Here is a 22836-nt window from a genome sequence, read left to right as displayed (position 1 = left end):
ACATTGAACCAATGTTGACCCGGTGTCCCACGGCAGCCCAGTCTGAGCCCCAACCTGGGCCCTTCCTATCTGTGCACTGACCCAGTGCCCCACAGCAGCCCAGACTGAGACACATCCTGGGCCCTTCCTGTCTCCGCATTGACCCAGTGCCCCACTGCAGCCCAGACTGAGCCTCACCCTGGGCCCTTCCTGTCTGTACATTGAACCAGTGTCCCACTGCAGCCCAGGCTGAGCCACACCCTGGGCGCTTCCTGTCTGTACATTGACCCAGTTTCCCACTGCAGCCCAGACTGAGCCCCACCCTGGCCCATCCTGTCTGTACATTGACCCAGTGTCCCACTGCAGCCCAGACTGAGCCCCACCCTGAGCCCTTCCTGTCTGGACATTGACGCAGTGTCCCACTGCAGCCCAGACTGAGCCCCACCCTGGGCCCTTCCTGTCTGTACATTGACCCAGTGTCCCACTGCAGCCCAGACTGTGCCCCACCCTGGGCCCTTCCTGTCTGTACATTGACCCAGTGTCCCACTGCAGCCCAGACTGAGCCCCACCCTGAGCCCTTCCTGTCTGTACATTGACCCAGTGTCCCACTGCAGCCCAGACTGAGCCCCACCCTGGGCCCTTCCTGTCTGTACATTGACCCAGTGTCCCACTGCAGCCCAGACTGAGCCCCACCCTGGGCCCTTCCTGTCTGTACATTGACCCAGTGTCCCACTGCAGCCCAGACTGAGCCCCACCCTGGGCCCTTCCTGTCTGTACATTGACCCAGTGTCCCACTGCAGCCCAGACTGAGCCCCACCCTGGGCCCTTCCTGTCTGTACATTGACCCAGTGTCCCACTGCAGCCCAGACTGAGCCCCACCCTGGGCCCTTCCTGTCTGTACATTGACCCAGTGTCCCACTGCAGCCCAGACTGAGCCCCACCCTGGGCCCTTCCTGTCTGTACATTGACCCAGTGTCCCACTGCAGCACAGACTGAGCCCCACCCTGGGCCCTTCCTCTCTGTACATTGACCCAGTGACCCACTGCAGCCCAGACTGAGCCCCACCCTGGGCCCTTCCTGTCTGTACATTGACCCAGTGTCCCACTGCAGCCCAGACTGAGCCCCACCCTGGGCCCTTCCTGTCTGTACATTGACCCAGTGTCCCACTGCAGCCCAGACTGAGCCCCACCCTGGGCCCTTCCTGTCTGTACATTGACCCAGTGTCCCACTGCAGCCCAGACTGAGCCCCACCCTGGGCCCTTCCTGTCTGTACATTGACCCAGTGTCCCACTGCAGCCCAGACTGAGCCCCACCCTGGACCCTTCCTGTCTGTACATTGACCCAGTGTCCCACTGCAGCCCAGACTGAGCCCCACCCTGGGCCCTTCCTGTCTGTACATTGACCCAGTGCCCCATTGGGGACCATCCAGCCCCGGATATCCGGCAGAATCAGCGCTGGGGGACCGGGTGACTGAGTCTCGTGACCCTGTCGCTGGGCCTCTGACGTCACAATGGGAGATGACGCTCGCTCAGCTCGAGCTGGAAACCGTTAAAGGGCCGTTCGGATTGAAACCTGGAGCGCGGCCGGTTAAAGGGGAGGGACAGAGAATCGGCCAAAAATGTTCATATAATGAGACCAGGAATGGTTATCAATTGAAATGTTCATATAATGAGACCGGGAATGGTTATAAATTGAAATGTTCATATAATGAGACCAGGAATGGTTATAAATTGAAATGTTCATATAATGAGACCAGCAATGGTTATAAATTGAAATGTTCATATAATGAGACCAGCAATGGTTATAAATTGAAATGTTCATATAATGAGACCAGGAATGGTTATAAATTGAAATGTTCATATAATGAGACCAGGAATGGTTATAAATTGAAATGTTCATAGAATAAGACCAGAAATGTTTATAAATTGAAATGTTCATAGAATAAGACCAGAAATGGTTATAAATTGAAATGTTCATATTATGAGACCAGGAATGGTTATAAATTGAAATGTTCATATAATGAGACCAGGAATGGTTATAAATTGAAATGTTCATATGATGAGACCAGGAATGGTTATAAATTGAAATGTTCATATAATGAGACCAGGAATGGTTATAAATTGAAATGTTCATAGAATAAGACCAGAAATGGTTATAAATTGAAATGTTCATATAATGAGACCAGGAATGGTTATAAATTGAAATGTTCATATAATGAGACCAGGAATGGTTATAAATTGAAATGTTCATATAATGAGACCAGGAATGGTTATAAATTGAAATGTTCATAGAATAAGACCAGAAATGGTTATAAATTGAAATGTTCATATAATGAGACCAGGAATGGTTATAAATTGAAATGTTCATATAATGAGACCAGAAATGGTTATAAATTGAAATGTTCATATAATGAGACCAGGAATGGTTATAAATTGAAATGTTCATATAATGAGACCAGGAATGGTTATAAATTGAAATGTTCACACTACCACACTCAGTCTGTGTCTGGATTCCCGCAGTGACTCCAGGTGTCTCTTTCCGTTTGGACTGAACTGATTCTCCACCAGCCTGAAACAGATTAAAGATTAAACAGAAAATAAACAGATTGAACAACAGTGTAAATAACAGGGAAACTGCGGTTGATATTTCAATAATAATTACAGACAAATATTACCCATAAAAGGGACTGAATGACATTGATATTTTATATATTACTTTAAACTCACTGGATCCACTCCAGACTCCTGCAGGTCAGTATGAGGGAGCGGAGAGCGGGGACAGATTGGTCTGTGAAGGAGTTTGTTCTCAGGTTCAGCCATGTCAGTGACCGATTTGTTCTGAGAGCGGAGTAGAGATCCTCGGCGCAAGAATCTGTGAGACGGTTATCACTTATACTGTGGATCAGAGAGAGAGAAATAACAGGAATCAGGTTGAATCCCCAGTGTTAATTAATAACACAATTACTGATACTAATAATGTACAGTATTTATTTGTATTATTATTACTTATACTGACATTAATGTACCGTGTCAGACTTCCAGTTATTATGAACACCATCTCACACAGTCTGATACTTACTCCAGTTCCTGTATTTTACAGTCCGGGTTCCTCAGAGCCGCAGACAATAGTTTCACTCCTGAATCTCCCAGGTTATTGCAACCCACGTTCAGTGCCGTCAGTGACCGGTTTGTACTGAGAGCGGAGGAGAGATCCTCGGTACAAGAAGCTGTGAGACCGTTATCCCATAACCTGGAGATCAGAGAGAGAGAGAGAGACGATCAGAGATAACAGGAATCAGAGTAAATTCCCAAAGTTTATTTGTATTATTATTACTGATACTGAGATTAATGTACAGTGTTCGACTTCCAGTTATTATAAACACAATCTCACACAGTCTGGTACTTACCACAGTCTCAGTATTTTACAGTCTGGGTTCCTCAGAGCCGCAGACAATAGTTTCACTCCTGAATCTCGCAGTTTATTGGCCCCCAGTCTAAATACAAACAGACAGAAAGTGAGAAACAAACTGAATCCAATCCCTGACCTGACACAATTTATCTCTGATATTGCAGGAAACAATTGAAAAATCTTCTGGAAATTAATAACCAGATTTCCCTGTCACTGACAATGAATCTCACTCTGCCCAGCTCCCCATATATTCAGGGACTGTCAGTAAATGTATTTATTAAATAAAGTGTTGTCTGTGTGAAGCCTATAAATGTCCCTCAGTCCGGTCTCATTTCCTGATGATCAGAATTACCCTCCTGGAGATCAGTGGCCGATCCCGTCAAGTTTGGCGAAATTGTCTCATTTCTGCTGCTTCTCAAATCCCAGATTTTATGGGAATCCATCGATTTTCCCTGAATTAAATGATAAAGCGGTGATTCCCTGTACTTTATGCAGTATTATATTAATCTGTGTAATATCTCGGGGTGAGTTATATTGTGAAACGGCTGTAAAATCCGTCCCACAGGATTTCATGTAACAAGGAGAGTTTATTCCGTCCTGTTACAAGTTTTAAATGTCCCTTTACTCCTAGTTTATAGGGGAGGGGAGTCTCTCACTTTATTCCCATTCAACTGGCTCTACATTTATTTCAGGTGAAACGGGCCCGACAATTTGTGGGGAATTTTCTGAAGTTCCGTCCCCGAGCGGGGCCTCACAAACAGGGGGCAGATTATGGGAAATTCCCGGGTTCACTGCCTCTCGTTAACCCAGGAACCTCCCGCTGTGTGTGGGGCCACACCGCTGGCCGGTATGTGTCTGCACTCCTGGGCTAATCCCTCACAACCCATTAGATTTGAACATTTTTACCGGCAGATTTCAGCTCCTAAATCCCACTGAAGTGTCGGCCTGGATTAATGAGCGAGGGGCCTGAATCCACGACCTTCTGACTCAGAGGCACGAGTGCTGCCAGCTGGATGAAGAGATGGTGGATGTATTGGAGAGTGTGAAGGGCTGTGTCATTGATGAGTTAAGATAATGGACCGACGTCCTGCGGGGAAAGCTCAGCTCGCCCACTGGCGGTTGACTGCCCGAAAGCTGTGTTTTGCTCTTTGTTACTGAATTTTTGGTGTTTCTGCTTCCCTCTCCTACACACGTTGACAGTCCGGTGACGGTCACTTGCCCCCACACCTCGGTAAGAGGGTGGGATGCTCCGACACACGGACTGCTGCAGTTAGTGTCGGTCTCAGTGTAAGTAACAGTGAGAAGGAGCCTCTTCAATGGGCGTAACTCAGGCAGTGAGAAAAACAGCAACAAATATCATTTATTGCAATTAAATTATCAGACTCTTTCAGTGACCTGTATTTACTGATCCGATAAAGACTGTAAAATCCCCACTTGTTCACAAGGATCCATTTTAGATTCTCCAGTCCTCAGGGAATTACTAACCGATCATCTTATCATTTGTCATATTTGTGTTGAATCTGCTTCTCTCTGGTTTAACTGAACTGTTTGTTTCCCTTCATTACGGAGCAACAATACAATCCGTGACTGTTCTACGATTAGCCAAACAGTTAGAGACAAATAAACAGTTACCTCAACACCTGGCATTTGTGCAGTCCGGGTCCCAGCCGCTGGAATCCTTCACACTGAATGGAGCAGTACTCTAGATCGAGGTATTTTATTGTATCACAGAGTCCAATGACATGAGAGAGCACCGCACAGTCAATCGGGGTCAGTTGCAATGTGCACTCTGCTTCCCTGTCTCCAAATGTAAGTGTTTCCACAGATCCCACTGTGGCCCGAGCCAGTGCTGTATTCTGAGACTCAAACAGGTAGTGGAGTGTGTTCAGGAGGTTCCTTTTACCAGTTTTACTACCGCTCTTTCTAATCTGTCCTTCAATCATCTCCTTCACCCAGTCAATCACTCTGCAGATTGTTTGATGAAGAAATGGACCCAGAAACTCCTCCAGGGGCCGAGCTGACTGTGAGGAGGAGAGCCCAGCAACAAAACGGAGAAATATCTCAAATCGCCCATCATCCTTGTTGTGGGCTTCACTGAGGAGTTTCCGGATGTCCCCTGGATCTGGAGTCAGGAATTGTGCGAGTGCGGCTACAAACTCTTGGATGGTGAGGTGCGGGAATGTGTGAACCACACTCTGGGCAGAATCATCTCTCCCCAAAAGTTCCATCATGAACCCAGACAGGAACTGGGAAGGTTGCAGATTGTACTTGATCAAATCTCCACCTCTAAACACAATCTTCTTCTCGGAGACTCCTGTGTAGGCCATCTCACCGATCTTCAGTAACACATCACGGGGGGATTCAATCTCTCGGCCATGGTTTTTCAGAATGTTATAAATATAGTAGGAATATAGTTGGGTGATGGTCTTGGGAACTTTCTGCTGTTTCCTGTCTCTTTGTGTGAAGAAGGGACCCAGTGACAGACCGAGGATCCAGCAGTAGGAAGGGTTGTAACACATGGTGTACAGGATCTCGTTCTCCTCCACATGTTTGAAAACAGCTGCTGCCACCGACTGATCTTCAAAAAACTTGTTGAAATATTCCTTCCGTTCCTCACCAACAAATCCCAGGATTTCAGCCCAAACACTGATCTCAGCCTTTTCCAATACATGTAATTCAGTGGGGCGGCTGGTCACGAGCACTGAACATCCTGGGAGCAGCTTGTGATGTATTAAACTGTACACAATGTCAGACACTTCACACTGGTCTTCAGGATCTGTGCAGATGTAATCAGCCTCTGTATTTCTCCGATTGTCAGCAAAATCGATACTGTCCTTGAATTCATCTAAACCATCGAATATAAAGAGTAATCCCTCTGGGTTCTTCCAGAGCTCTCCCAGAATATTCCCAAAGTAAGGATACAAATCCAGTATCAGATTCCTCAGGTTTATTCTACAGTTAATAGCGTTCAAATCCCGGAATTTAAAACTGAAAACAAATTGAAGGTGTGGGTATATTTTCCCAGTGGCCCAGTCATAAACAATCTTTTGTACCATTGTTGTTTTTCCAATCCCCGCGACTCCGCTCACTGCTGCTGTACTCCCAGATTTGGATTTTCTCTGGGAAAAACTGCTCTGGAACAATTGATCAGTTCGGATTTTTTCCAGTTCTCTCCGGAGATGTTTCTCTCTCCACTCTTCATGGTCTCGGCCTCTTGCCAGTAGTTCATGTTCGACAAGTGTCCGATCTCGAACAGTAGAAATAACCGTTAGCTCAGTGTATAGAGTGACCAGCTGGAAAATCTTAACCTTTTCCTTTATTAGGATCGTGTTCACTTTCAGTGTTTCAGTTTGGACCCGGAGTGTTTCCTTGTGTTTCTGTTGAACATCTTCAATTAGAACAGACAGAAAGTGATTCTTAATGTTAGTTGTATTGGCATAAAACCAAATTCTCAATATCACTTTACTATTCAGTAAAATGTTCCGAGATTGAATTTGCAGCTTCAATAGAGGTGCGAGCAGGAAATTAAACTCAGTTACTGAAAACCTCGCTTGAAAGTGAATAACGGCTGAGAGAAGTTTCAAGTCCTCACGATTCAAATATTGACTGCACATGGAGATTTCTGTGAAAGTGATATTTTCCCTCTGATGATTAATACTATCAGACCTGGCCTGAACCATGGACATCTCATTACAAATCTAAATGTGATTCTGGTTCTACGAAACTGGAGGTGCTAGTGGATTATCCTATGAAACCGTCAGAGGTGCTAACCTTTTGCGGAAATGGGAAATATGTTATTGTGTGCATTGGGAGAGGGATAGACTGTGAATGGACAGAAGTTCCACTGTTATTGTATCAGAGCTTGGGCAGGTTTTCTGTGATATTGTGGGCACTGGGAGAGGGACAGGCGAAGAATGGACAGAAGTTCCACTGTTATTGTATCAGACCTCGGGCAGGTTTTCTGTGATATTGTGGGCACTGGGAGAGGGACAGACTGTGAATGGACAGAAGTTCCACTGTTATTGTATCAGACCTCGGGCAGGTTATCTGGGATATTGTGGGCACTGGGAGACGGACAGACTGTGAATGGACAGAAGTTCCACTGTTATTGTATCAGACCTCGGGCAGGTTATCTGAGATATTGTGAGCACTGGGAGAGGGATAGACTGTGAATGGACAGAAGTTCCACTGTTATTGTATCAGACCTCGGGCAGGTTATCTGGGATATTGTGTGCACTGGGAGAGTGAAAGATTGAATAGACAGGAGTTAAGTTGCTGTTGTTTTCGGACTCGGTGGGGTTATCTGGGATATTACATGCATTTCTATCGTCACCTGATCACAGGTAAAGATTACTGCCATTCTGAAGGTACAGAGGCGAATCAGAAAGATGAATTAAGGTATTTGGACTTTAGGTTGAAGGAATGGTGAGAGTGTTTGATGTATTTTGTTTGGGCAAGAAACTTCGGAATTGAAATGTTTTAATGGAATTCCCAACATTAGTTAGGACAAAAGAACATAAGAAATAGGAGGAGTGGGCCATAAGCCTGCTCCAGCAGTCAATCAGATCATGTCTGATCTACCTGAAATCCACTTTCCCGCCCAATTCCCTTATCCACTGATTCCCTTCGTGTCCAAACATCTATCGATCTCAGTCTTGAATATACTGAATGGAAACCGGAAACAGGCTCACAAACAACACAATAATTAATATCGGAAAAGGGAAGTCAGGGTAATTTTCTCACACAAAGGGCCAGATAAACATGGGAAGGACACTAAAAGGGCAGTGTAAGTGGGGTAAAGGGATAATTGAATGTGTTACGGATACACTGAGAGGAGGGGGAGTTGGTGTCATCTCTCTTAGGGACAGGCTTATATGGGCCAAATGGCCTTTTCCTGTCTCTACTCATTCTCCTCTTATATTGTGTTTCAGAAATTGTGAACAATTTTGCAGCAGTTTTTCACGTACATTCATTAAATGTGTTTTTATAACAGTCCTGTCATATCATCGATTAGAATTAGAATTACTGCCCACATCATTCAGTGTGCTGGTGGAGCAGAAAACATTCACAGTTCATTTCAATTGTTCACCCAATAATTACACTCCATTGTTCCATTTTGGTCTGAATTTCCTATAATGAAGGTTTGGGAAATTACAAATCTCTTTCCATTAGTCATTACATTGGGTCTAAAAAGACCCCTGAGTTAAAGGACTATTCTTTGAGCAGAATAAGGTTCTCACTTTCTCTGCCATTCGGAAGTTAACCCATAACTTCTGAATTACCCTGAATATTGTCTTTCCCTCCACGGATTAAAGATCTATTGTGTTAACATCTGCACATCTTCTGAGATCAGATCGAACACTTTAACGTCTCATTCTGTGCTGTGAAATGATAACATTTTAATATTTCGCATTTCTCCACCTCTTTCCCTCTAGCTGATGGTGGGAAGATTTCTGGGAGGGGGGTGCCAGGTAACCCATAACATCTGGCTCAAGGCACTGCTCATTAAATTTGAGCCTAGAGCATCTGTGCAGTGCACACCTGGCAGGATCCCGATACATTGTGAATCCTCATACACACCCGGCAAGAACCTTTTGCACTGTGGGATTCACAGTGCAAAAGGTTCTTGCCGGGTGTGTATGAGGATTCACAATGTATCGGGATCCTGCCAGGTGTGTATGAGGATTCACAGTGTATCAGGTTCCTGCGAGGTGTGTAAGGGGATTCACAGTGTATCAGAATCCTGCGAGGTGTGTAAGGGGATTCACAGTGTATCAGGATCCTGCCAGGTGTGTATGGGGATTCACAGTGTATCAGGATCCTGCCAGGTGTGTATGGGGATTGACAGTATATCAGGATCCTGCTAGGTGTGTAAGGGGATTGACAGTATATCAGGATCCTGCCAGGTGTGTATGGGGATTGACAGTGTATCAGGATCCTGCCAGGTGTGTATGGGGATTGACAGTATATCAGGATCCTGCTAGGTGTGTAAGGGGATTGACAGTATATCATGATCCTGCCAGGTGTGTATGGGGTTTCACAGTATATCAGGATCCTGCCAGGTGTGCAAGGAGATTCACAGTGTACCAGGATCCTGCCAGGTGTGTAAGGGGTTTCACAGTATATCAGGATCCTGCCAGGTGTGTAAGGAGATTCACAGTGTATCAGGATCCTGCCAGGTGTGTAAGGGGATTCACAGTGTATCAGGATCCTGCCAGGTGTGCATGGGGATTCACAGTGTATCAGGATCCTGCCAGGTGTGTATGAGAATTCACAGTGTAACAGGATCCTGCCAGGTGTGTATGGGGATTCACAGTGTATCAGGATCCTGCCAGGTGTGTAAGGGGATTCACAGTGTATCAGGATCCTGCCAGGTGTGCATGGGGATTCACAGTGTATCAGGATCCTGCCAGGTGTGTATGAGAATTCACAGTGTATCTGGATCCTGTCAGGTGTGTATGGGGATTCACAGTGTATCAGGATCCTGCCAGGTGTGTGTGGGGATTGACAGTGTATCAGGATCCTGCCAGGTGTGTCTGGGGATTCACAGTATATCAGGATCCTGCCAGGTGTGTATGAGAATTCACAGTGTATCGGGATCCTGCAAGGTGTGTATGAGAATTCACAGTGTATCGGGATTCTGCCAGGTGTGTATGGGAATTGACACTGTATCAGGATCCTGCCAGGTGTGTATGAGAATTCACAGTGTAACAGGATCATACCAGGTGTGTATGGGGATTCACAGTGTATCAGGATCCTGCCAGGTGTGTCAGGGGATTCATAGCGTTTCAGGATCCTGCCAGGAATGTATGCAGTTGGATTAATTGGAGTAATACAAACTTACCAATAATTCAAAACAAGTAGTGACTTTTATCTTCAAGCTGCGCAAAGCATTTTTTTCCTGCTATACCAGGGCATCTCACAGACGAATATAAAGCGCTGCAGTGTATTAGGATCCTGCCAGATGCAAGTGGTTTCACGGGATTAACGACAAATCGAAATGAACTTTTATTCTCTTTCCTCCACCCTTTGAATTTCTGATTCCCAGATTCTGACAATCTCTAAACAAAAAACTACAGTCAAACATTCTGATTCTCAGGAGTGAAATAAACGGTTTGAAATCCCCATTTCATCACTTACCTTTCAGGTGACTGGGTATTTCAGATAAACCTCGTCCGATGTCCATATAATCAAATGGATCAGGACCTGTATAAATCAATGAGCTTTCATGAAATCAGATCTGTGTAATATTATAGTAAATTCTGCAATGTTTCAATCTGAAATTGAATTCAGTGTGTGATTTTACCGTACCAAGTTTCTGCATCTCTTTCAGTATTTTGACCAACTTTGGTAACCTGTGCATTTTCAGAAAGGATTCCCACATCACCCTTCGGGCCTGAGAGCCTTTCTCCATCACCAGATTTAGGAGAAGTTTGGAACTGTCCGCCCTGTTTCCCTTCACCGCGAGCTCAGTGACTTTCTGTAAAGAATAATAATGAAAATATTGAGGAGTGGAGTGAAAGACAAAGATTGAGAATGAAGGAAAGGAGCTGCTCTCTGATGGGATCTCCCAGTTTATATTGAGGAGTGGAGTGAAAGACAAAAACTGAGAATAAGAAATAGGAGCAGCAGTAGGCCAATCGGCCCCTCGAGCCTGCTCCACCATTCAATAAGATCATGGCTGATCTGATCCTAAACTCAAATCTAAATTCATGTCCAATTTCCTGCCCGATCTCCATAACCCCTAATTCCCTTTACTTTTAGGAAACTGTCTATTTCTGTTTTAAATTTATTTAATGATGTAGCTTCCACAGCTTCCTGGGGCAGCAAATTCCACAGACCTACTACCCTCTGAGTGAACAAGTTTCTCCTCATCTCAGTTTTGAAAGAGCAGCCCCTTATTCTAAGATTATGCCCCCTAGTTCTAGTTTCACCCAACCTTGGGAACATCCTTACTGCATCAACCCGATCAAGCCCCTTCACAATCTTACATGTTTCAATAAGATCGCCTCTCATTTTTCGGAACTCCAATGAGTAGAGTCCCAATCTACTCAACCTCTCCTCATACGTCCGCCCCCTCATCCCTGGGATTAACCGAGTGAAACTTCTTTGTACTGCCTCAAGAGCAAGTATGTATTTTCTTAAGTATGGAGACTAAAGCTGTATGCAGTATTCCAGGTGCGGTCTCACCAATACCTTATATAACTGCAGCAATACCTCCCTGTTTTTAGATTCTATCCCCAAAGAGAAAGGAGCTGCTCCGTGGTGGGATCTCCCAGTTTATATTGAGTGGAGTGAAAGACAAAGACTGAGAATGAGAAGGAAAGGAGCTGCTCCGTGATGGGATCTCCCAGTTTATATTGAGCACTGAAAGTAATCACTGGGCCGGGTACTGATCCATTCTGAACATGGGCAAAATATTCTGTAAACATCTTGATTCATCAACAAAAACATAGCACCTTTAATGTAGAAAAATGTCCCACAGCGATTCACAGGAGTGGAATCATACAATGGGCCCGAGACAAAGGAAGGCATATTATTCGGGGTAACCAAAAGCTGGATAAAGAATCAAATTTTCAGCAGAAGAGGGAGGTAGAGAGGTGGAGGGGTTTAGGGAGTGAATTCCAGAGCCTGGGTCCAAAAACTACAGAATGCTAGGCCACCGCTGGTCGGGCGATGGGGAGAGGCATAAGATGCCAGAGTCAGAGCAAGAGAGAATTCTAGTGAGGGGCGGCACCATGAAGTGATTTAAACAGGAGGATGGGAATTGAAAATTGAAGTTATTCGAGAACTGCGATAGGTGAACGAGCACAGGAGTGAGGGGTGAGCGGGATGGGCGAGGGACAGGTTACAGGCAGCAGCGTTTTGGATGTGTTGAAGTTTAAAGAAGGCGGAGAATGGGAAGCCGGCCAGGAGAGCATCGGAATAGTTGCGTCCGGAGGAAATTTCCTCCAATTAAATATTGGGAAGACCGAAACCATCCCTTTGTCACTTCCACACTCCACCATTCCAATGGTCTCCTGGCCGGCCTCTCACCTTCCAGCCTCCGTAAACTTGAGCTCATCCAAAACTCTGCTTCCCGTAGCCTAACTCACACCAAGTCCCGTTCACCCAACACCCCTGTGCTCGCCGACCTACATTGGCTCTCGATCCTGAAACTGATCGATTTTAAAATTCTCATCGCTGTGCACAAATCCTACCATGACGTTGCCTCTCCCTATCTCTGTAACCTCCTCCAGCCCTACAAACCCCTCAGATCTCTGCCATCCTCCAATTCTGGCCTCTTGTGCATCCCCGATTGTCGTTGCTCCATCATTGGTGGTTTTGCCTTCAACTGCCGAGTCCATAAGCTGTGAAAATTCTCTCCCTAAACATCTCCGCCTCTCTACCTCTCTCTCCTTTCCTTTAAGACCTGCCTCTTTGACCAAGCTTTTGATCACCTCTCCGAATATCTCTTCATGTGGTTTGGTGTCAAATTTTGTTTGATAATCGCTTCTGTGAAAAGGCGCTGTATAAATGCATGTTGCTGTTGTCGTTACCCTGTCCTTTCTCTGTGCAGATATTGACTGATCCATTTGGGTATTATCATCTCTTCCTATCATTGGTTCAGATTCAAATATATTCAGTTTTATGCACTTCTTCCCTATTTGGCCTGTTTCTGTCCTGTAACATTCTATGATTCTAAGATGTGATATTCTGTCACTTCTGTTACTTTTAAATAATCCAAACTCATTCTGTGTCCCTCCCACTTACCCGATGTTCCTGTCCACTGAAATGCCTCTCGTACGTTAACAACGAGCTGACTCCGTCCACCCCTTCTTCAATCGCCTGTTCTAGTCTGTCCCGGTAGAATTTCGTCAACTGGAACAGCAGGTAATCGTCGCACTTTGTCAGGAACTCAGTGATTGCAGGGTTCGGATCTGTGAACAGAAATGGAGAAAACTAAACACATTATCGACTTTCTATCCGGGCGGCTACATTTCCTCTTATACCAAACGGCTGAAGCCTCCTGTGAGTCACATTATCAAACACCTTCTGAAAACCGATAAACACCGCATGTGCTGCCTTCCATCGTTCCGTACAGTCAATTCTTAAAAACCGGTGTTTAAATATGTGAAACACGGCTTGTCTACAGCGAATCAGTTCCAGCCTCCCCTGATCATCCCGTGTCTCTAAATGTTCATTAATTCGACCTGGAATGACAGATTTGAGGAGTTTGCCCACTGCTGACGTACACTAATTGATCTCCAGTTACCGGGTTTACCTTCTCTCCCTCTTGAACAGATACATTTCTTTGTCTCTTTCTAATCCGTTTTTATTTCCAAAGTCTCCTCCCTGACTTCATTTAACCGCATTGGTTGTAGGTCCAGCCGCTTCTCTACTTTTCTCAGATCCAAATACTTCTCCAGTTATCTCTGACATCCTCCTCCAGTACACCGACATTCCCACTAACACCATCAGTGTTAGAATCTTCATTAATCTCCCCGCAAAATGTTATAACCAGGAAGATTTCGCTGAATCCGTGTAAACCTAAACCATGTGGTCTGATAGCTCCTGGACCATATCTCTTATGATTCTGACTTTCCAAATGTGTTTGGAATGATTTGTACATTCATAGACACATAACTTAATCCAAACTCCGATTTTGGGGGTAATTTACCTATAATTCGTTTTTCTTTCCCCCCTCGACATCCATAACTTTATCTCGCAATACTTAAAAACCTCCTACCCTTTTTCCTGCCAATATCATTTCATTACTTCATAAATCATCTGTTCCTGCCCCAACAGTTTTATTAATTCCACGCTTAAGTCTCAGATCCAGATAGTTCCCCCTCTCCGGTCATATCAACTGAAACCTTCCCGCTGCTCCATTCACCCAGTCTGTAAAACCATTGTTGGTCGGTTCAGACCGTGACCGTCCCTTCCCTTCTCCCTGAACTCACTCTAGTCCCCAAGACCGTGAACCCTTCCCTCCTACTCCATTCACCCAGTCTGTAAAATCATTGTTGCTCGGTTCAGACCGTGACCGTCCCTTCCCTTCTCCCTGAACTCACTCTATCCCCAAGACCGTGAACCCTTCCCTCCTGCTCCAGCCCTGCAGCCACACATTGACCTGCCGCATATTTCCCTCTTTAAGTGGCCCACCGTAAAACAATCCAGAGATCAACACCTGAAGGCCTTGTTTAATGTGTCGAGCCTCAGTCTCAATATTCCCTGTATAATCGTATTTCTATCCATGTTATTGGGTCCGACCATGACTATTCTCTGCTCCCCTTTCCTTTCCAGAGATCGTCCCACCTGTTCCTGGAAATTTTTCCCTCTGACACCAGGGAGGCAACTTACCATTTGGAACCTGCTCAGGGCTGCAGAAGAGTCTGTATATTCCCCAGACTATAGAATCTCCCACCACTATCCCTTTCCTATTGCTGTGCCCCACCTGCCTCTCACCCCTGCCCCACTCGGGGTGTCCACCTGCTCCCCGGTCTCACACTGTTAATCCTCTGAGACGCTGTCTCTATCCACCTTACAGTACCCAACACCAGTTATCTATTGGACAGTTCCAGTACTCAGGAGATCCCTCCACCTGTGACTGCACTGTCCCTCTAGATGGTCACTCACTTCCCTCTATCTGCACAGTATCTGTGCTGTTCCCTCTTCCTGTGGTGAGCTGCAGGTTACTGCTCGTGATTTGGACCCTTTGTGAGGTCAGAAATTATATTTTGATGAATTTTCTGAACCTACCTGTGTCCATTCTCATTCTTGTTGAAGATGTTGGATCTCCTCCCCTGTTTGAACCTTCAGCCATGGTGGTAACAGATTCCCAGATTCTGATGCTCTGTAATAAATATATTAATATGAAGTTAGACAGAAATATTAAAATGAGGAGAGCGTTGCCTTGTTAAACATGATACCAAGTCCCTCCTCCCCCATCAGTACAACATTTGTTAGCTCTGGGATCGAGCATTTCACGAGTGTTATGATCAACGTTCCACATCAGGTGTGAAACAGACAGCTGCCCAGTGAAACCCACTGAGTCCTTGTTCTCCACCATAAATTCTCCCGCTTCTGACCGTGATGGACTCACATTTGTCTTCACTAATCTTTTTCTTTTTAAATACTTGTAGAAGATTTTACAGTCCACTTTTATGTTCCTTCCACGTTTACTCTCATACTCTGTTTTTCCTCTTAATCATCTTGGTCCTTTTTCGCTGAATTCTAAACTGCTCCCAATCCTCAGGTTTGCTGCTTTTTCTGGTAACTTTATATGACTCTTCTTTGAATCTATCCTTAATCTCTTTTGTTAGCCTCGGCGGAGCCACGTTTCCTTTTGTGTTTTTGCACCAGAAAGGAATGAATGACCAGAAATACGGCCCACTCTTCGTCTTAGGATAAACCCAATCACTGAAACTATCGATAGTTGGTGGGGAATTGAGGGGAAACATCTCTCGGGGCCTCTCCAGACACAAAGGGGAATGTGTCTTTTTCTGATCCAAAGTGGATGACCTCACACTTGCCCACATAAAACACCATCTCCCACAGTTTTCCTCACTCACTGAGTCTGTCTGTGTCCCTGGTTTCCAGTTCCCCAATAGGGTCAGATTCTGTTTTCAGCACAAAGTAACAGGTAATGAAATCTACCCTTTTATTAGGTATATTAAGGTGACATGCAGCTAAGGCGGGAAATGGAGTTGAGGTACAGATCGGTTACGATCTAATAGAGTGACGGGACAGGTTCGAGGGGCTGAACGGCGTCCTCCTGTTCCTGTATAATGTCATTGGGTGGAGTGTGAAACAAACGAGTAATGATACACAGTGTCATACACTTTGGGGAAGGCATTGTGTCACCACACGATGGCAGTGTACCATGTGAGAGAGACAGTGAGAGAGGATGTGTGTGTCTATCAGTGAATGACTGAGTGAGTGTGGGTGAGAGAGGATGCCTCTGAATATCAATGAGTGTGAGAGAGAGAAGATGCCTCTGAACATCAATGAGTGTGAGAGAGAGAGAGGATGCCTCTGAACATCAGTGAGTGACTGAATGTTTTGTGTGGGGAGAAGTGCCAGGATGATGAAACCCGACCTTTAACCATCAACAATTTGTAAAATCCGAAACAGACAGGGATCGAACCAGTTAAATTGCCAGAAGACACGTGTCCATATCACAGGTTGGATCAGACACAGCAAGTGGCGTCTCGGGGCAAAAGATCAGAAACCTCTTCCTCATATCGATCTAAAGTTGGAGGAAGTGAGGTTCCCACAAACGGAAAACTTTCGCTTCTGTCTCTGCGAGTTTCAGCATTTTGCTTTTACTTTGTGTCACTCGGGCATAAATGTTGAGACCCACTCAGTTCCCCCTTCAGTGTGATTTTTTTACCAGAAGGCTTCTTCAATCCCAGTGCTTTTTGATTAAAGTAGATCTGGGTTTCAATTCGTCCCTAACATCCACCTGAGAATAATGGGGTCACCCGCATTTGGTGTTGATTGATTCTCTGCATTAGGTTTTATCTTTAATTCTGATCACCATCTGGTTTCCACCCAGAACCGTGTGTGTGACGAGAGAAAGAGGGGAGATTGACTTTACCCTCCAGTCTTCAGGTTACAAACCTCAGTCAGCAGAGGGGGGCGATGCAACAGATCTACTTTATCCCCCAGTCTCCAGGTTACAAACCTCAGTCAGCAGAGGGGGGAGATGCAACAGATCTACTTTATCCCCCAGTCTCCAGGTTACAAACCACAGTCAGCAGAGGGGGGCGATGCAACAGATCTACTTTATCCCCCAGTCTCCAGGTTACAAACTGCTGTCAGCAGAGGCGGCCGATGCAACAGATCTACTTTACTCCCCAGTCTCCAGGAAACAAACCGCTGTCAGCAGAGGGGGGCGATGCAACAGATCTCGTTTCCGTTCCTTGAGCTCGCTGACAACTTACAGCCGCCAAATGGAAAGAAATGTTTTGAACTTTGTGTCGCTGCAATTATATTTGCTTTTCGTAGAACACATATTATAACCCCACCATTTCTTAACAATGGTATTACTGAAAATGATCTCTTTATAATATGAAAGTAACTTTACACGCCAGACTTGTACTTTAATCTAAAGGACCTGTCTCAGTGATGTTTTAAAATCACATATTAAAACACGGTCCTCTATTTATACCTGTTAAGTTAGATTAAAGATATTTATTAATCGATAAACGGATGGTTAGAAAAAGGCTTTTAAGATTAATATGTGTCGATAACCAGGGGACACAGATTTAAGATAATTGACAAAAGAACCAGGGCGGGGGGGTGGGGGAAATGAAGAGATTTTCATTTTGATGTGGCCAGATATTATGATCTGGAATGCACTACTTGAACGGGTGTTGGAAGCAGATTCAATAGTAACTTTCAAAATGGAATTCGATAGAATAACGGAATGATTACAGCATCGAAGGAGGCCATTCAGGCCATCGATCCTGTGCCGGCTCTTTTTAAGAGCATTCCAGTTGGTCCCATTCCCCCGCTCTTTCCATGTAGACCTGCAAATATTTTCCCTTACACAATTTATCCAATTCGCTTTTGAAATTTACTATTGAATCTGCTTCCACCACCCTGTCAGGCAGCGCATTCCAGATCATTAAACTCACTGAATGTGGTTCTTTCTCCAATCACCCTAAATGTGTGTCATCTGGTTCTTGACCCTTCCGCCAATGGGAACCGTTTCCCTTTATTTACTTTATCTAAATCGCCATTATTTTGAACACTTCTATCAAATCAAATAGCACGGACATGAATCTGGATTGTATCGGGACAAACATCGCTCTCAGTTTATTAAAAAGAACCCTCGGCCGAGGCCGGGAGCTGGAACAGGTGATCACCCAGAACATTATTCTGACAACACACAAAATAATCAATAGGAAGAATTTTTACAATCCATTCAATAATATTTACGTATTATTTTATCACCAGTTTATATTTAAATGATAATCATTTAATTCAACTACAATTGTGAAATCCAGAAATCGATTTACTGATGGGAAATAACATTATGTGAAACCCAGTATCCAGTTCAGAATTGTAAGATGATTTATTTTGATTGTTGGTTATGAAATATATTTCAATCCGGTAACACTGTCTGGCACTACCTTAACTCAAAGTGTAATATCGATATTATGGGGGCTATAAAGGTGGGTTATTTCCGAGTTGGTGCTGGGGGCGGGGAGACACTGTATATCTGCTGGGCTCTGCCTCAGACTGGAGTCACCTCTCAGATCAAACCCCTTCACTCTAAAACACACACAAGATTAATTTGTAACTGTGTGTTTTGAGACAGAAACTGATCTCACTTCACGTTTCATTGCACGGCCTCATGCTGGATAATTGTACTCGGTGATCAGACTCTCACAGCCTCATTCTCACCATTTCCACCCTTACCTTGTAACCTTTGTGTACTGTCTACAGGACCAGTGTTTATCTAAGTAAATGGAACTTTCTCTTACCTTTCTCCCCAGTCGATCTATGGAAGCTCTTTGAATCGGAAGGGTTCTCTCTGGTTGCTGCTCTCACAATGATGTGCTGATTCACCTGCTGTTGTTCCTCAGTCTACAATCCCTGTTTACTTCCAGCTGTGGACTTTTCTCAATCACTCCTTCATTCACCGGGAGATCTAATTATGGCAGTGCAGAAAATGAGACCAATACTGACGGTGTGAAGGAGAATCTAATCAGCACTTTCCCTCTAATGTATTATTAAAATAAAAGTAATTGAAACTTAAACAATTGAATATCAAATATTTGATTGAATAAACACACTGTTTGAGGAACTCTGTTCTCACATTCCATGTCTCTTTACCACCCCGACCACAATATGTGATCGTTTCATACTCCAACCCCAGTTCGAGGCAATTCCTTCTCAATGTCCCGTCATTGTTTTTAGGATCGCATTTGCTATTTGTGAATCAGTGGCCATTCCTTTATATTTTCCGCCTGAACTCCATCGAGGGGCGAGACTCCAAGTTTCCAAGTGTATTTTACTGGCATCATCGACAACAGGGAGAGTTGATGGGACAATATCCACAGCGACATGGTTCTACCCACAGAAGGCAGCTGTACTGCCCCAACACCGTGACTGGGAAGTGTGACTATTGCAGTGAGTTCACTTCACTGAATATTTACATAACATAACATAACATGGGACTGATTTCTCACAGAAAGAAGAGATTTCGCTTGCTGTGAGTGTTACTCTTTAGTGTGGACACTCCGATGAGTAAATCTCCTGTTTACAGCTGTGGAGTGGGTTTCTAACCGTCTTGAATTGACAGTTCCTGACTCAGAGACTGGATGTGTCTCCAGTTAGCTGCAAATTCCAAAGTGCTGGCATGTGGGGTGGGGAAGGAACGTTTGTAACCACAAGTGAGACATTTTAATAAGAATACATTACCGTCAAATAGGTATTAACTGTAATAACAACATCTCTGTGTGGGAATATGGAGGGAACGTTGACCATATTTAAGAGAACAAGAGAAAATAGAAGCTCTCAGCAATTAACTTGTTTCTATTTTGCTCTAAATGGTCATTGATGTGCACAACTTGACTAGAGGTTACAACTCATTCTCATGGCTTTAATAAAATATCTCTGATTAGAGAGAATCAGGATCAGTAACTGAATGATTTGAAGTAGAATGTGTGAACAAATATGGCCTACTCTTAGTTTTAGGATAAATCAAATCACTATCTCCAAAAATATCATGATGTGGAGATGCCGGTGATGGACTGGGGTTGACAATTGTAAACAATTTTACAACACCAAGTTATAGTCCAGCAATTTTATTTTAAATTCACAAGCTTTCGGAGATTTTCTCCTTCCTCAGGCAAATGTTTCAAGATCTCCTTGAAGCCAAGGCAACGGGCAGTTGCAGGGGCAGTCTGTAAACACCATGTATTATTGTTCAATATGTATAAATGCGTAGGCTTCAAGGAGATCTTGAAACATTTGCCTGAGGAAGGAGAAAATCTCCGAAAGCTTGTGAATTTAAAATAAAATTGCTGGACTATAACTTGGTGTTGTAAAATTGTTTACAATTCCAAAAATATCAGTAGTTGATGGGGAATTAGAGTTGAAAATTTATCGGTGCCACTCTCCAAACACAATGGATATGATTAAAGGACACACACTTTGGGGAGGGCACGGTGTCACCAAAGGATGGCAATGCACCGTGTATGGTACAAGTGGGCGGGGAGCGCACTGTGTCACCACAGGACGGCTGTGTACCGTTTATGGCACAAGGGGGCGGGAGTGCGCTGTGTCACCACACGATGTCTGTGCACCGTGTCTGACACAAAGGAGCGGGGAGGGCACTATGTCACCACAGAATGGCAGTTTACTATTCCTTACAAAAGGGGCGGGGCAGGCACTCTTGGGCACCGACCCCAAACGATGGCAGTGTACCATATGAGATAGAGAGCAGACGTGTGTATATCAGTCAGTGACTCTTTGTGTGTTTGATGGAGAGAGATAGGGGAAGTGAATGCCTGTCGATATCAGTGAGTGCATCTGAATGTGTGTGTATATGAGAGTGAAACAGATTTTATCAGTGGGCAACTGAGGATTGTATGAATGTGAGAGAGAGACAATGGATGCCTCTGTATAACTCTGTGAGACTCTGAATGTATGTTTATCTGAGAGAGCCAGATACATAGTATATCTGTGAACAACTAATTGAGTGTGTCAGTATGAGAGAGACACATACAGAGAGAGAGACAAAGGGTGCGTCTGTATATCTGAGTGACTCTGAGCAGGTGTGTGTATATGTGATGGAGGGAGACACTCAGTGTATCAGTGAGGGACTGACTGAGTGCGTGTGTATGTGAGACGCAGAGAGAGAGACAATGGCTCTGGATATCTGAGTGAGTGTGTGTGTGAGAGAAAGAGACAGAGGATGCCTTGTGTATCAGTGAGTGACTGAGTATCTGTGTGTATTTTCAGTTGGGGAGAAGCGGCAGGATGATGAAAACTAACCTTTAACCATCAAACACTTCTAAAATCCTACACAGACCGGGATTTAACAAGTTAAATTGCCAGAAGACACGTGTCCATATCAAATGTTCAATCAGACACAGCAAGTGCAGATTACATGCAAAGTGCAAAAGCCTCTTACTCTTATCGATAAACAGTTTGAGGAAGTGAGTTCCCCCAAACGGAAACCGTTCGCTTCTGTCTCTGCAAGTTTCAGCATTTTACTGTTACTTTGTGTCGCTCAGGGGCAGACATTTTGAGACCCACTCAGTTCCCCGTTCAGTTTAATTTTTTACCAGAAGGTTTATTCAATCCCATTGTGTTCTGATTAAAGTAGCTCTGGGTTTCAATTCGACCCCAACATCCACCTGAGAATAATGGGGTCACCCGCATTTGGTGTTGATTAATTCTCTACATTAGGTTTTATCTTTAATTCTGATCACCATCTGGTTGCCACCCAGATCCGTATGTGTGACGAGAGAAAGACGAGAGATCTGCACTTCATGTATTCATGTTTTTCCTTCTATATAATAGTAGACTCCGAGTCCAAATAACTAAGGTGCCCCTTTCATTTCCCCATCTTTTTCTCCAATCCATCACTTTCACTCTCTCCTTTCCCTTTATAATCCTCCACTCTGAAACATTCTCAGTCACTCACCCAATTCATCCATTGAAAAGACTGAAGCGACATGTGATCTGGTCCGCACGGCTCCTGTCCCCAGTCAGGACTCTGATACTCGGGGATTCGGCTGATCCCCCCTCCTTGCTCTTCCTGTCCCTCGTCAGGACTCTGGTAGTCGGGGATTTGGCTGATCTCTCCGCCTTGTTCTCCCTGTCCCCAGTCCGGACTCTGATACTCCGGGATTCGGCTGATCTCCCCGCCTTGCTCTCCCTGTCCCCAGTCCGGACTCTGATACTCCGGGATTCGGTTGATCTCCCCGCCTTGCTCTCCCTGTCCCCAGTCAGGACTCTGATACTCCGGGATTCGGCTGATCTCCCCGCCTTGCTCTTCCTGTCCCCAGTCAGGACTCTGATACTCGGGGATTCGGCTGATCTCCCCGCCTTGCTCTCCCTGTCCCCAGTCAGGACTCTGATACTCCGGGATTCGGCTGATCTCCCCGCCTTGCTCTTCCTGTCCCCAGTCAGGACTCTGATACTATGGGGATTCGGCTGATCTCCCCGCCTTGCTCTCCGCTCGACACAATCTGAATGGAGCCTCCAGGAAGTATCAGCGCACATCAACCTCGCTGTCACCTCTTCCGCTAAATGTTATTGAAATATAAAGATCGTGTGGGGCATAACCCGAAACCTCGCGTTGCCTTTACTCTTCCGACCAGCTGATTCACGTGGGTTTGATGCGAGTTAACTTTCCTATTAAGTGCTCAAATGATATGAATGCTTCGATTTACAATCACCCCATTGATTTAAATCAAACAACACAGAAGGAGGCCTTTCGGC

At 44.9% G+C, this 22836-nt stretch overlaps 1 protein-coding gene across 2 annotated transcripts; it reads right to left on the bottom strand.

Moving 5' to 3' along the window:
• Positions 1 to 2194: 2194 nt before the first annotated feature.
• On the bottom strand, positions 2195 to 22633 carry LOC137313359 (NACHT, LRR and PYD domains-containing protein 3-like). 2 transcript variants are annotated; one of them, XM_067979483.1, is made up of 11 exons: positions 22037 to 22633; positions 18864 to 19030; positions 15130 to 15223; positions 13141 to 13307; positions 10699 to 10867; positions 10528 to 10593; positions 5020 to 6775; positions 3386 to 3472; positions 3058 to 3228; positions 2706 to 2873; positions 2195 to 2547 (listed from the first exon to the last, which is right to left on the bottom strand). In XM_067979483.1, exons 3-11 carry the CDS (start codon positions 15191 to 15193, stop codon positions 2460 to 2462), a joined length of 2736 nt encoding a protein of 911 aa, XP_067835584.1. In that variant the 5' UTR covers positions 15194 to 15223; positions 18864 to 19030; positions 22037 to 22633; the 3' UTR covers positions 2195 to 2459. The 2 variants fall into 2 exon arrangements, with proteins under 2 accessions (XP_067835584.1, XP_067835585.1); XM_067979484.1 differs by having other exon boundaries at positions 2459 to 2547; positions 2695 to 2873.
• Positions 22634 to 22836: the final 203 nt, after the last annotated feature.

This window comes from Heptranchias perlo, unplaced genomic scaffold (assembly GCF_035084215.1).
Source record: "Heptranchias perlo isolate sHepPer1 unplaced genomic scaffold, sHepPer1.hap1 HAP1_SCAFFOLD_47, whole genome shotgun sequence".
NCBI lineage: Eukaryota > Metazoa > Chordata > Chondrichthyes > Hexanchiformes > Hexanchidae > Heptranchias > Heptranchias perlo.
This window is presented reverse-complemented; position numbering and strand designations above follow the sequence as displayed.

Coding starts and splice junctions, on each gene's coding strand:
- LOC137313359 (XM_067979483.1), bottom strand. CDS start 15,193: ATGGCTGAAGGTTCAAACAGGGGAGGAGATCCAACATCTTCAACAAGA. Junction 13,308..15,129: donor AAGAATGAGAATGGACACAG/GTAGGTTCAGAA, acceptor TTCTGTTCACAG/ATCCGAACCCTGCAATCACT. Junction 3,473..5,019: donor CACAAATGCCAGGTGTTGAG/GTAACTGTTTAT, acceptor GTTTGTATTTAG/ACTGGGGGCCAATAAACTGC.